The following is a 14,020-nucleotide window of genomic DNA, read 5'->3' on the forward strand; positions in this document are numbered from 1 at the left end:
ATGGGCATCTCTGAAACGGAGCTGCGTTCTGTCTTAGGCCTCAAGGTTTTTCGGCTTTGGGAGCCGGAGTGGCATAACAGTGTGCACAATAAACTGCATGTCATTAAGGAGACTGTGAATGTGTGGAAGTCTTCCCTGCAGGCTTCTCACAGGGAATCAGTTGTCCTTTGTTGGCTCCACATTGGCAGTATGTGGCTCACACATGGTTACCTCCTCTGTCGCGAGGACCCACCTCAGTGTCACTGTGGCTCTCAAATGACAGTCATCCATCTCTTGCTGGTTTGCCCACTTTCTGCCGCTCTGCTGCGGACTTTTAACTTTTCCAGCACTCGACCTTTGGTGTTGGGCAATTATGCCTTAACAGCAGCTTTAGTTTTACATTGTAGCCGTGAGGGTGGGTTTTATCGTTTGATCTGAGTTTTAGTGCATGTCCTTTGTCCCTCTGTGTCCTCCACCCTAGGGCTTTTAGAGTGGAGGTTGCAATATGTTGCAGAGTGGCTGGCTTCTCCTTTTTTTACTCTCATGGTCAGACAGCTGTGGTAATCTGCTTTCTTGTTTTTAATCTCTTCTCCCTGTTTTTTGCGTGTCTCTGTGATTTTCTTGCCCTGTTTTGTCCATTGTAGTGTTTGTTGACCTTCTGACGTTCTTGTGGTTCTTCCTTTCTCCTGTTATTGTGCTGTAAGTCTTCTTTGTTTTCTTCTTTTCCTTGGGTATTGTTCTACACTGAACAAGGGACCGATGAGACCTCTCAGTTTGGTCCCCCTCCCCCCTCTCTTTTAAACCAACCAACAAACCAGCTTAGTGAAATATGCTTCTAAATCCTTACATTTGTCCTGTAGCCAATCCTGCTTAGCCATTTTGGACTTCCTGTCAGTTTTTTTTAAGCAATTGTATTCCCTTTTGTTTGCTTCATTTGCCGCATTTTTATGTTTTCTCCTTTCATCAGTTAAATTCAACATATCTTGTCCTATCCAAGAATTTCTACTAGACCTTTTCTTTTACCTGTTTGCTCCTCTTCTGTCCTCACTATTCCATCCCTTAAAGCCACCCTTTATCTTCTACTGTATTCCTTTCCCCTGTTCTAGTCATCTGTTGCCTAATGCTCCCTCTAAAACTCTCAACCTCTGGTTCTTTCAACTTTTTCAGGTCCCATCTCCTTAATTTCCTACATTATTGTGGCCAGAGTCCACATCTGCCTCTGGAAATGACTTACACTTTAAAATCTGGTTCTGAAATCTGCGTCTTGTTATCAGTCTGAAAACATCTGGTGTCTCCAGGTCTCTTCCATGTTTACAACTTTCTTTCAAGATTCTTAAACAAAGTGTAAGTGATGATTAAATTATGCTTTGTGCAAAATTGTACCAGTCGGTTTCCTCTTGCATTCCTTACCCCCAGTCCATATTCACCTACTATTTTTCCTTTGCTTCCATTTTCTACTATCTCATTCTGGTTCCTCAGCTAGTTGGCCTGTAACCTTGTATCGCTGTTGTGAGTATGGCCTTCGTGTCTATCCTGGCTATGATAATACATTCACTATGCTGGTCATAGTAGCTTACCCACATTCCTATTTTCTTTTTCATTATTAAACCAACTCCTGTATTGCTTCTATTTGACTGTATTTTATCACTGTTTGACTTCCTGTGTACAGGTAACAAATTTCTCTCTCTCTCATGCACATGTACATTCATATGTACTTGGCAGAACTCTTCTGACTGCTGATTGGAGTCAGTGGAAAAAGTATCCAGACAGTATATCAGTTTGCTCTGGCACATTCAGATTTTTGTTAATGTTGAAATCAAAAGGCACTAATGAATGGGTATCAGTGCTTGAAACATTATGTATTACATAAGATTTCTTTGTTTAAACTTAAATTCACAGTCTTGCTAAGCTCAACTATCAACACCACTATTTATAATAGCCTAAGCAGAATATAAAAATATTAAACCACCTCTTCTTTGCTTTGTATGTTGCAGGTGTTGTATGCTAGAAATGGGTTGAGGCTGTCTCCACAGATTCGTCAGTGCCAGAGGTCTCTATCAGATGGTGTGGAGGCAGTCTCAAAACCGACCTCTCTTTATGATTTCACAGATGAGGAACAAATGATGAAGGAAACAGGTTAGTTTTTCTAATAAACTATTGTCTTAATTTATATCTATGAGAAAGCAGAACTTTCTTAAATTCTAAGATCAATATGCCACTACCTGCTTGCCTATGCAATGTGTATCTAAGAATTGTTTAGTTATGAAGCTCTATTTGAGAAGTTTGAAGATTGGTGGTATAGCTTGATGAAATTATTGATAGCACCAGCAAAGACATTCGTCAAGAGGCAGAGCAAGGATGGTGTATGCAGTTCTATGGTGTTTGTCAGCTGAAATTTCCCATAAAGTGTGGCTAGTATTTCCTAAGTCAAAACCATGGTAACTGTGACAGCTTTTGCAGAAATAGATGTAGTGACCATATCTAGGGATTTGAGGGTTTTTAATACAGAAGTCACACGTTGATGTGGTCAGCATATTCAGTGCAACTGGAAGATGTAACAAGACTGGAAGCTCGGAGTGGAGATATCAACACAGGTTTCCACAGGAACAAAATAGATTGACACAGGATGGGATTCACACCCGGACAGTAAACATAAGCAGGAACACTGTGACCTGTGCAGCGGTCCCAGTAGTGTGGCGTAGTGCAGTGCTGGAGATCTGAGTGTGGAATTAGTAGCGGGTTAGTGTATGATGGACTTTGTGGGAGGAAGGCTATGTAAGTTTTTTATTGGATAAAGGATCAGATATCTGTGGCTAGTCTGGGTGTATTTGGGATAAGAAATTTGAACCCCACCTCATTGTAAACTGATTGGCATAGGTGGGATAATGTTCATTCATTCATTTTGGCGTTAATGAACTTCTGAGTAGGAAAAAGACTACTGGACTCGTGTGGAAGTAGTTCCTCAAGTTGCAACAGCTATGATTTCATACTAGGACTGGATTTTCTCTGTAAACATCACACTGAAGTCGATCTGGAACGGCACCTGGATGGTGTTCAACTCTGTTTAGGTGCTACTGCTCAGACTACTGAAACACCACAAGGCATACCCCAACATCAAGGAAGCCACCAAAATGGCGTGCATGGTCCCTTAGAATTGACTTGCAGGATAATATACTGCAAGGTAAAGGGAAATTAGTCTGGGTAGCCTCAATATGTTGTGTGTAATAGAACCGTTAGTGGGAAATGAAGAACTGGACAAATCAGTGTTTTGTTTGCCATAGTTTATCGTATGTGTAAGAGGTTGATAGAAGCTGGGTAGTGTCTATCAGCATGGATAATTTTGGTTTAGTGGAAGTAGAGCTATAATGAGATGCACTGATGGCCAACCTATTAGAGGTACCAGAGGAAGAAAAGGTAGATAGGGATATGAATACAGAACAGTATAAGGCAAGACAATCTATGTCTAGCCACACTGTGGGGAAAAGTATCACATTTAGAAGGAAGAGATGGATAAGTTGTTGGATAAATATGGGGAATTGTTTAATTCTTTCGAACTAGTGCCAGGAAGTCTATAATGTAGCATAAAATTCCCTCTGAGAGTGCAAAAGAATCCATAAGTTCCATATTACCTTCAACTGGTTATGGAAGAATTTATAAACCAAACTATGTGGTGGGATTATAGAAGAAAGTACCAGACCTTTAGGAGTGCCAGTAGGAATCGTATCTAAGAAAAGCTCAGGTGGGAGTAAGGCATACCAGTTTTGTTGTGACTGTTGGCATTTAAATCAATGTACAGTAACAGATGCATACCCAAAGCTGCAGAAGCTTGAGATAAAGTGGGGCAATGTCGTTGCTCTTAAACTGGAAACCATACCACAATTTTTCTGTTAAACTTCATTGCAAATAATTTGACTTGCCCTATATCATTATGTACCCCTGTACAGTGTATGATTCACAGGACCAATAAATATACAATACAATACAATTGCTGGTGGACACACAAGCAGAACACGAAGCAGAATGTGAAAAACTGTGTGCCTTGTGCACAAATGACTGATCATAGCCAACAGCAGAGTCGTGGCAACTGTTTCAAATAATTGGTAATGAATATTCTTTGACCCTTCACACAAATACCAATGGGGAATAGGCATGTTTTAACCATTATTCATCACTTTTTGCATTATGTATCTGATTGCTGTGACAAATTGACTAGCAGAGACAGTAGTGCAGGTAATGGTTAACCACTGAAGCTTGAATTTTGGCATTCTGGAAACTATGATAACTGATCAGAATACTAATTTTATGTCTTTATGAAGCAGTTATGTTGGCTCTTCATGGATTCAGAAGTTGAGGACAAGGGCACTGCATCTGCAAGTCAATGAGAGAACAGAGTGAGTGTACAGGACAAAACAGAATGTTAAGTAATTATGTGAACAGTCACCATAGTGACTGGGACATTCTACTGCCATATGTTGACCGGCTTACAACTCGAACATGCATCAGATTATGGGATTGTTGCCCTGTGATGATGTCTGTGGTTTGAAGATGCCTCCCCCCTCGGAGTTATGTAAACTGCCCCTGGGTTAGGATGTTTCAGCTATCCAGAATTTTCCATTGTTTTAAGGGTCACATGGCAGCAGGTGCGGAACACAAATGCCAAAGCCCTAGAGAGGCAAGAAGGTGCACAGAAAGGGAAAACCAAGCTGCCTTCATGGGTGATTTTAATCAGCCCATGTTTCGAAAAGTAAAACGAAGAAATTCATTATGTGATACTAGGGTTTCAATCACACGATTGAAGTGATGTCCCTGGTCAGTGTTAAGACTACAGCTCCTGACTCGTACTACTGGAGTTCATCCATTTAAGGGCACCCCTGAAGTTCTGCCTCAGTTGCTGTCAGCTCTTGCCAAAGGGAGAAGGAAGTGGTAAGTTCCAGTGAAATGGGCAAATTTCCACTGTGGTTACATCTACCTACCTGCACATCCCAAGGTCACAAGGCATTCTAACTGAGGATGCCCCTAATGTGTAAAGAGTGCTGGTTTTAGTGCTACATAATCCACTGCTTCTAGCCTTGGGACTGCTACGGTACTGAGCTGAACGAATCACGGTATGCCCTATTAAGTTGATTTGTACCATTTAATGGTCGTTGTGAGCTCATCATGCAAGTGCTCATTGCCATAATTGCACTGCTGGCTGTAATCAGCTAGTGTAGCAATTACCAAAACCCAGGATGCTTTGGCAGCATTGTAACAAGTGGAGTACCTGACACGGGCATGGATATGTCAACAAGCCTGCCCTGATGCGTATAAATAGCGGCCATCCACAGACAAGTGGCGTTGGATAGTGATTGCAGCAGGCTGTCTTTCCTCATTCGCAATACACTGGAGCTGCTATCTCTGTTCGCCATCCTATGGGACCACTTACTTGGGATGGGTCGAGCTAAGGCCCTCTGTCACCAAGCCATTGGGCATTTTCAGACGTGAGGCCCGGGTTCATACCCAGATGTCACCACTGCCAATGCGTGCCATGGCAGACCATCAACCTTCATTTCTAGTGGTGTAGCTAGGCCAGAGTGTCGCACCAGCACATGATGCAGCTGCACTTCCACCACCCAGCAATGCCGATCAGGCAAGGTCCCACACTTCTGTGCCATGCTTGGAACAGCAACCATTGGCATCTTTATGACAATGCATTGCCCACGAAGGACTGTGGGTTCAAAACCCACCACCCAGCCTGCCGGATGCAGGCACAAGACTTCTGTACTAAACTTTTTATTGTAAATCAGTGAATGAATAAATCAGCTGTCTCCAGGCTGTACGTGACGGGAAATGCCCACACCTGCCCACTACAGAATCTGATACCCTACAATAATTTTGGAGAGCATTAAACTGATCCCAGAATACTTGTGATATGGCAATGACTTTTTCCCAGGAAATGGATAGTTTTACATCACATTTTATGCTTTTAAATAACATAATATAAAGAACTCGACCCAAAACTATACATGCATCTTTTTGTCTGTAGAAACTAAGACTAATGCTTTCCTCTTTTTCTTGCAGTGGCACGGCTTGCAGCTGAAAAGATAGCACCTCTTGTCAAGAAGATGGATGAAGAACATAAAATAGACCAAAGTGTGCTGGATGCTCTCTTCGAAAATGGGGTTTGTTGCAATTTAAAATTTTAACTGTTATTTGGTAACGTGAAGTGTTGGGAGCTGGTCTTCCAGAATCACAGTAGGGTCTTTATCATCTGGAAACACAGGAAACAAGTTAGATACTGAGGAGTGACCCTGTGGCTTAGAGGCGTCGGTTGCAAATAGCCTTACTGTCATACTTCTACACCAACATTAAATCAGTAACTATCCTTCAGATGAGTGGTTCACAACCTGGGTGTAATTACCCCCTAAGGGGTAAAATCAAATTTTCTGAGGGGTAAAAACATAATAGTGCAATTATATTTCAGTCGCGAAGCTAAACAATCTGTAAAGACCGCTACTATTATCTCGCTTTCGTAAGACTTACGTGTGTGTGTGTGTGTGTGTGTGTGTGTGTGTGTGTGTGTGTGTGTGTTTTGACAAAGGCCTTGTTGGCCAAAAGCTTGTTTTGTGACATCCTTTTTATTGTGCCTATTTGCCACTTAGGATCACCACTATATGGTGACTTTATGAACAACATTTTCCACACATAGTCCACATACTAAACATGCACTTTGTACTATACATCACATACACAGAAATATGTTATTAAAATGCCTTTTCAGAGCTGTTGGTAGTTCCCGGAATAGACCAGAAATTGCTTTATTATGCACTTCACGACAATAAAAGAACTAATTGAGAGCTCAAGAGTAACTGTGCTGAGATATCAGAGCCATGGGATAGCGATGTGCGCACACAATACAAATGATGGTACACCTTAACAAGGTGTAAAAGGGCAGCGTATTGGCGGAGCTATCATTTGTACTCGGGTGATTAAAGTGAAAAGGCGTCCGACATGATAATGGTCACATGACGGGAATTTGAATCTGGAATGGTAGTTAGTGCGAGAGGCATGGGTCATCCCATTTCGGAAATCATTAGGGAATTCAGTACTCGAAGATCCATAGTGTCAAGAGTGTGGCGAGAATATCAAATTTCAGGCATTCCCTCTCACCACAGACAACACAGTAGCCGATGGCCTTCACTTAATGACCAAGAGTATAGAGGCATTTGCATAGAGTTGTCAGTGCCAACAGAAAAGCAACACTGTGTGAAACAACCACAGAAATCAATGTGGGATGTACGATGAACATATCCATTTGGACAGTGCAGCAAAATTTTATGTTAATGGGCTGTGGCAGCAGATGACAAAGGCAAGTGCTTCTGCTAACATCATGACATCGCCTGCAGTGCTTCTCCTTGGCTTGTGACCATAGATGACTGGCCAGCTCAGATGAGCCCTGATTTCAGTTGGTAAGAGCTGATGGTAGGGTTTGAGTTTGTTGCAGACCTCACAAAGCCATGGACACAAGTTGTCAAAAACGCACTGTGCGAGCTGGTGGTGACTCCATAACGGTGTGGGCTGTGTTTACACTGGAATGGATTGGTTCCTCTGGTCCAACAGAACTGACCATTGACTGGAAATGGTTATGTTCAGGTACTAGAAGACCATTTGCAGCCATTTGTGAACATGTTCGCAAACAATGATGGAACTTTTATGGATGACAATGCACCCTGTCACCAGGCCACAAATGTTCACGATTGCTTTGAAGTACATTCTGGACAGTTTGAGCAGATGATTTGGCCATCTACATCGGCTTACGTGAATCCCATGGAACATTTATGGGACATAATCAGCAGGTCAGTGGGTGCACAGAATCTTGCCCAGAAAAAACTTTGCACAGTTATGGATGGTTGTAGAGGCAATATGGCTGAATATTTCTGTAGGTGACTTCAGGCTTGTTGGGTCCATACCACGTTGAGTAGCTGCACTGCCTTAGTGTATGTAAGACTACCACACTGCAGTAGCACCTGCATGGTCTCAGAAAGGTTGGGAACCACTGCTTTAGATCAATGCAGAGCAATCATCCACCAAAATGCTAATGCCATAAGGTTATTGAGAGAGTATGAAGAATTCAGTCACACATTACAAAGTTGGTTAGCATTCCTGCCTGTAGTAATTGGGGCCCCAGGTTGAATTCCTGGTCATGTCTTTCTCAACTCAGGGACTGGGTGTTTGTGTTGTCATCATCATTTCATCACATATCACATCAAATCTCGGTAATTATTTTTGATAAATTGTTACTAGACAATGGCATGCTAGCATTTTCAAAGACAAAAAGCCGACTTCTCCAAGTAGAAAAAATTCTCTTTAGTAAGGAATATTGCTTGCTGAACCCCCCCCCCCCCCCTCCCCCCGCTCACAAAGACAAATTGAGAAATGTGGCACTCTTGTTTTTCCAATATGCTAGTATAACTGAAATGTTACCTTCCAATCTAACATATGCCCTGGGTTATGCTTCAGGGATTTCATATTCATTGGCTTCCTCAACTTACAACCAAATACTGTAGTGACCTTTAAGCCTAACCGATACCTTAGGCTACGCTACAGATCAGTTTCAACACAGCCTGCTTTCCAACAAATGCGCAAAAAAAAAGGGAGAAAAAATAAAAGAATAGATTTTCTGTCCTAGTCATGTTAGCACTTGTTTTACATCATATGCCACATCATTCGGAACCCCTCTTGTGATGGTAATATATCGGATCTAATGGTAACAAATAGACCTGACCTCTTTGAGGATGTCCACTTCAAAACTGGTATGTGACCATGACACTGTTGTGGCAACAATGATTACCAAAGTACAAAGGTCAACAAAAACAAGCAAAAAGAGATATATGTTCAGTAAATCAGGTAAAAAAACTCAGTAGTTTCGTATCTCAGTGAGGAACATCAAACTTCATCCCAGGGTAGGAGCATGATGGCTCAAGTTTGAAAGAATAGCTGCACTGATAGATATGTACCCAGTAGACAAGTTCCTAATGGTAGGGAACCCTATGGTATAGTCACTGTAAAGAAACTTCTAAAGAAACAAAGATTACTGAATAATAGATGTAAAACAAAGCATAGGGCTTTACATGGAGAGATGCTGAATGAAGTTTGTGTGACTTGTGAGGGTAGCGATGCATGATGCCTTCAGTGACTACCATAGCAGAATACTGTCAAATGATCCTTCACAAAAACCAAAGGAATTCTGATCATAGATAAAAGCTGTTAGTGGCACCAACGTTAGTGTCGTTCTCTAGCAAATGGGACAGTAACTGAAATTTAGGGTAGCAAAGCTGAAATGCTTAACTCTGTTTTCACATTTCCTTTTACGCAGGAGATTTTCCCCCAATTTAATTCTTGTACCACTGAAAAGATGAGTGAAATAAGTATTAATGTCAGTTGTGTCAAGAAAAAGCTGAAATCGCTAAAATTTAAAGGAGCTCTAGGGCCTGACAGAATCCCTATCTGATTCTGTACTGAATTTTCAGCTGAGTTAACCCCTGTTCTAACTATAATCGATCGTAGATCCATTAACAAAAAACCATTCCCAGTTCTTGGAAAAAAGTGCACGTCACACTCGTCTACAAGAAGCGCGGTAGAAGTGATCCACGAAAGTACCATCCAATATCCTTGATAAATTGAATCTTACAACATATTCTGAGCTCAAACATAATGAGATATCTTGAACAGAATGACCTCTTCAGTGCCAGCCAGCATGGTTTTCGAAAATGTTTATCATGTGAAACACAACTTGCACTTTTCTCACAACATACTGAAAGCTTTGGATCAAGGTAGTCACATAAATTCTTGATTTCTGAAAAGCATTTGACTCAGTACTACACCTTTGCTTATTGTCAAACATTCAATCATATGGGGTATAAAGTGTAATATTTTATTTAATTGAGGACATTTTGGTAGAGAGGACACAGTATGTTGTCTTGGATGGAGAGTCACCATCAGATGCAGAAGTAACTCCAGGTGTGCCCCACGGAAATGTGTTGGGACCCTTGCTGTTCATATTGTATATTAATGACCTTGTGGACATGTTAATAGTAACTTCAGACTTTTTGCAGATGATGTTGTCTGTAATGAAGTACTATCTGAAAGAAGCTGCACAAATATTCAGTCAGATCTTGACAAGATTTCAGCTTGGTGCAGAGATTGGCAACTTGCTCTAAATGTTCCGAAATGTAAAATTGTGCACTTCACAAAACAAAAACACATAGTATCCTATGCCTATAATATCAACGAGCCATAGTTCGAATCAGTCAACTCATACAAACACCTGGGTGTAATACTTTGTAGGGATAGGCTTAGTTGTTGGTGGACTTCAGTTTACTGGGGAAGTGCAGTCAGTCTACAAAGAAGATTGTTTAAAAATTACTCGTGCAATCCATTCTAGAACATTGCCAAAGTGTGTTGAACCCATACCAAATAGGACTAACAGGGGATATTGAACATATACAGAGGACAGCACAAATGGTGATAGGTGTGTTTGGTCCATGGGAGAGCGCCACAGATATACTGAAGAAACTGAACTGGCAGACTGTTTAAGATAGATGTAAACTTTTTCAAAAAAGTCTACTCACATAGTTTCAAGAACTGGCTTTAAATGATAACTCTAGGAATATACAACCACCACTACATATTGTTCACATAGGGATCGTGAGGACAAAATTAGAATAATTATAGCATGCACAGAGGCAGCCAGACAATCATTCTTGCCATGCTCCATATGTGACTGAAAAGGAAAGAAACCATAATAACTGGTACAACGGAATGTACCCATTGCCATGCACTTCGTGGTGGTTTGCAGAATACAGATGTAGACATAGATGTAGATAACGTCATGGAATGACCCGCATCTGGTACCAGGAGGTTCAGCTGACCCATAATTTTCCTTCTTGGTGAACATCACTTCAAATGTAAAATGAAACTGTGAATAACAACTCACCACTATTGTTTAAGCTAGGAGAAAAGACTGAAGAAAGTTGAGCATACTTTATAGCATTTGTAGATTAGAGAAAGGTAATGACAGCATTTACTGGAAAACGTTTCAAAGGTATCAGGGACAAAATACAAGTGAAAGGTTATCTATAATGTGTACGGAAACCAGACTGCAGTTACGAGAGCTGCAGGACATGAAAGGGAAACAGTGATAGAGTGAGATAAGAGTGTAGTGTATCCCTGATGTTATTCAATGTGTATGTTGAACAAGCATTAAGGGGCTCCGGAACGCCCTATACTTGCAATGTTAAAATAACGCTTATAAATTACATCTTTCCTCACAAAGTATTTGAGGTAGGAAGTTGAACTTTTTACAGATTATTTATTGGAATATGGGCTACAACTTAACACAGGGATTTTACAAAATTTTAGTTCAGCTATTGAAGATGATTTTTTTCAATTGTAATGAAAATTCACAACTTTTTTTGCAATTTTTTATTTATATATTCAAAAATATACAGTTTTTTGGAAAAAGGCTGTGTTAAATTATGCAGAAGGTACTGTGTAACAGTTACTGAAAGTTTGAAACAAATATGTTTGGAAGATCCTTAGAAAACATGTAATTAGTATGAGAAAATAAAAGTTTTGGGAATCGAGCGACAAAGATTGGATTAACTTTTTAGTGCATTCCAGGTCCATAGGATGGATTATCTTCATCCTCTGCAAACTCCTCCTCCAGCTTCCTCTTGTTCCTCCTCCTGTTTACTCTTGCTTGTATTTCTAGACTCTTTACAGCCCTGTCTGCAGCCCGAAGGCGTTCCTTGTCTAAAGCAAGCATCGCTCGTTGTTGTGTTCGTAGATTTTGCTACCATTTCCTTCAGTTGCAGCTACTGCAACACTGTTCCAAAAGGTGGTCATGTATGAACACTTATCACATTTCAGTTGTATTTCACTAGCAAGTCCTACGTGCTTTATTATGGAGAGTTCCAGACCAACTTCACTACAATGAATACATCTTACACAGTTTGAAAAAATTCCTTTGAGAACCGACATATCAAATATTTCATTCACATCCGATTCACCCATAAAACATTCATAGTTTTCACTCATTGAACCAAGCTTCTTCTGTGAAGTATTTTCTTTCCCACTTTGACTGCTATGGGCAGGTGTACTTGAGAGTTAGGTTCACTCACTTGGTTATCGTCTTTATTCTTTACGGTAATAACACATACCTTTGGCTTTCCAACATTTCTCCTTTTCTTAAAAGCCTTCAGAGGATTTCTAATAACTTTACTTTTACTCATTATTATACTTCAACAAAACAGAGACTCAAGAAACAGAATTAATTACGAATATTTTCGAGATAACGACAGAGTAAATAAACATGAAACAATCGACAATCACACCAGCGATATATATTGAACCATCACAGGTTAGCCACAACACATACTTTATCTCACATCACTAAAATGTGCCTGATGAACACTGACATTAATAACAACACCAGTTGACAGCAGTTTAACAGCGCCACAGTGGGTTACGCCCATGTAGAACACATTTCAAAAAAAAAATTAAAAATAGTTGTAGTCTTCGGAATTGAATAAATTATATATCTATTAAAAGATAATAGACTGCAGATTCAGAAAACGCAAAAAAGTAAAAATTGAACTTTTCATGATTTTGAGCCTTTCCGGAGCCCCTTAAAGGAAATCGAGGAGAAATTTAGAAAAAGAATTATAGCCCAGGGAGAAGAAAAAGCTATGTGCATTTTGTTGATGAAATTGTAATTCTCTTAGAGTTTGCAAGTGACTGGAAGAGCAGTTTAGAGAAATGGATAGTGTCTTGAAACAAGATCATAAGATGAACTTAAACAAGGGTAATAGAATGTATACAAATGAAATCGGGGAGTACAAAGGGAATTAAATTAGGAAAGGAGACACTAAAAGTGGTAGAGGAGTTTTGCTGCTTGGGCAGCAAAATAACTGACAATGTCCAAAGTGGGGAGGATATAAATGCAGAATAACAATTGCAAGAAAAGCATTCATTAAAAAGAGTTTTGTTAACATCAAATATAAATTTAAGTGCTAGGAAATCTTCCTCGAGAGTAGTTGACTCAAATGTAACCTTATTTGAAAGTAGAATGTGGACAATAAACAGTGCAGGCGAGAAGAGAATAAAAGCTTTCAAAGAGTGGTTTTACAGAAGAATGGAGAAGATTAGAATGGTAGATCAGATAACTATTAAAGATATACTGATCAAATCATGGAGGAAAAAATGTATTGAACCACAACACCAAAAAGGGGATTAATTAGTACGACATTTCACGAGGCATCAAGAAATCACCAATTTGATAACAGGGGGAAATGTGAAAGTTGTTAATGTTGTACTTGTCACCCTAGCTTATATGCCTCATGATTAATATTGCAGTGGTTCATGAGCCAAACCATAACAAAACTAACATGAAAATTAGAAATAAATGAACTGCAATTACCCCAGAGTACAGATAAAAGTCTCACAGATTGATTGCTATTGGCTGGTTCTTCATGTGGTACACTGCCCCTCGTTGCTGGATATGACACCATCTCCTTCTTTCTTATGTGTACGTTACTCAAGGAACTGACTAAATTAATTGTAATTTGAGACTCAGAGCTATAATTCTTCACTTGTACCAGCCCCTATCCCTTTCCATGGCTTCCTGCTCTTGTTCTTGCCTTTACAGATGAGTGTAATTATTGGGCATATGACGAGAGAGAAATAAATTACTCATTAATCTATAATAAATATGTGGAACTTTGAAAAAAATTCCCTTCATTGTTGACCTTTTTTTTTTCCAGCTAATGGGAATGGAAATAGAAAGCGAATATGGTGGATCAGGATTGTCCTTTTTTGCAACTATGCTGGCAGTGGAAGAATTGGCAAAAGTTGACCCTTCCGTGTCTGCCTTGGTTGACATACATAACACATTGGTTAATTCACTTATAAAGAAAATTGGCACAAAGGAGCAGAAGGAGAAGTACTTACCACGGCTGGCACAAAACACGGTATAGTATAACATCAACAGACATTTGTTATCAAT

General features: G+C 40.0%; 1 protein-coding gene across 1 annotated transcript in view; it reads left to right on the forward strand.

Annotated features, from left to right (window-relative positions):
* Nucleotides 1-14,020, forward strand: part of LOC124615901 (short/branched chain specific acyl-CoA dehydrogenase, mitochondrial) — a 63,051-nt gene that overhangs the window by 22,861 nt on the left and 26,170 nt on the right. The window contains exons 2-4 of the mRNA XM_047144078.1: nucleotides 1,974-2,115; nucleotides 6,037-6,137; nucleotides 13,779-13,985. Coding sequence (XP_047000034.1) covers nucleotides 1,974-2,115; nucleotides 6,037-6,137; nucleotides 13,779-13,985 — 450 coding nt within the window. The remainder of the gene's footprint in view (nucleotides 1-1,973; nucleotides 2,116-6,036; nucleotides 6,138-13,778; nucleotides 13,986-14,020) is intronic.

This window comes from Schistocerca americana, chromosome 1 (genome assembly GCF_021461395.2).
Source record: "Schistocerca americana isolate TAMUIC-IGC-003095 chromosome 1, iqSchAmer2.1, whole genome shotgun sequence".
NCBI classification, from domain to species: domain Eukaryota; kingdom Metazoa; phylum Arthropoda; class Insecta; order Orthoptera; family Acrididae; genus Schistocerca; species Schistocerca americana.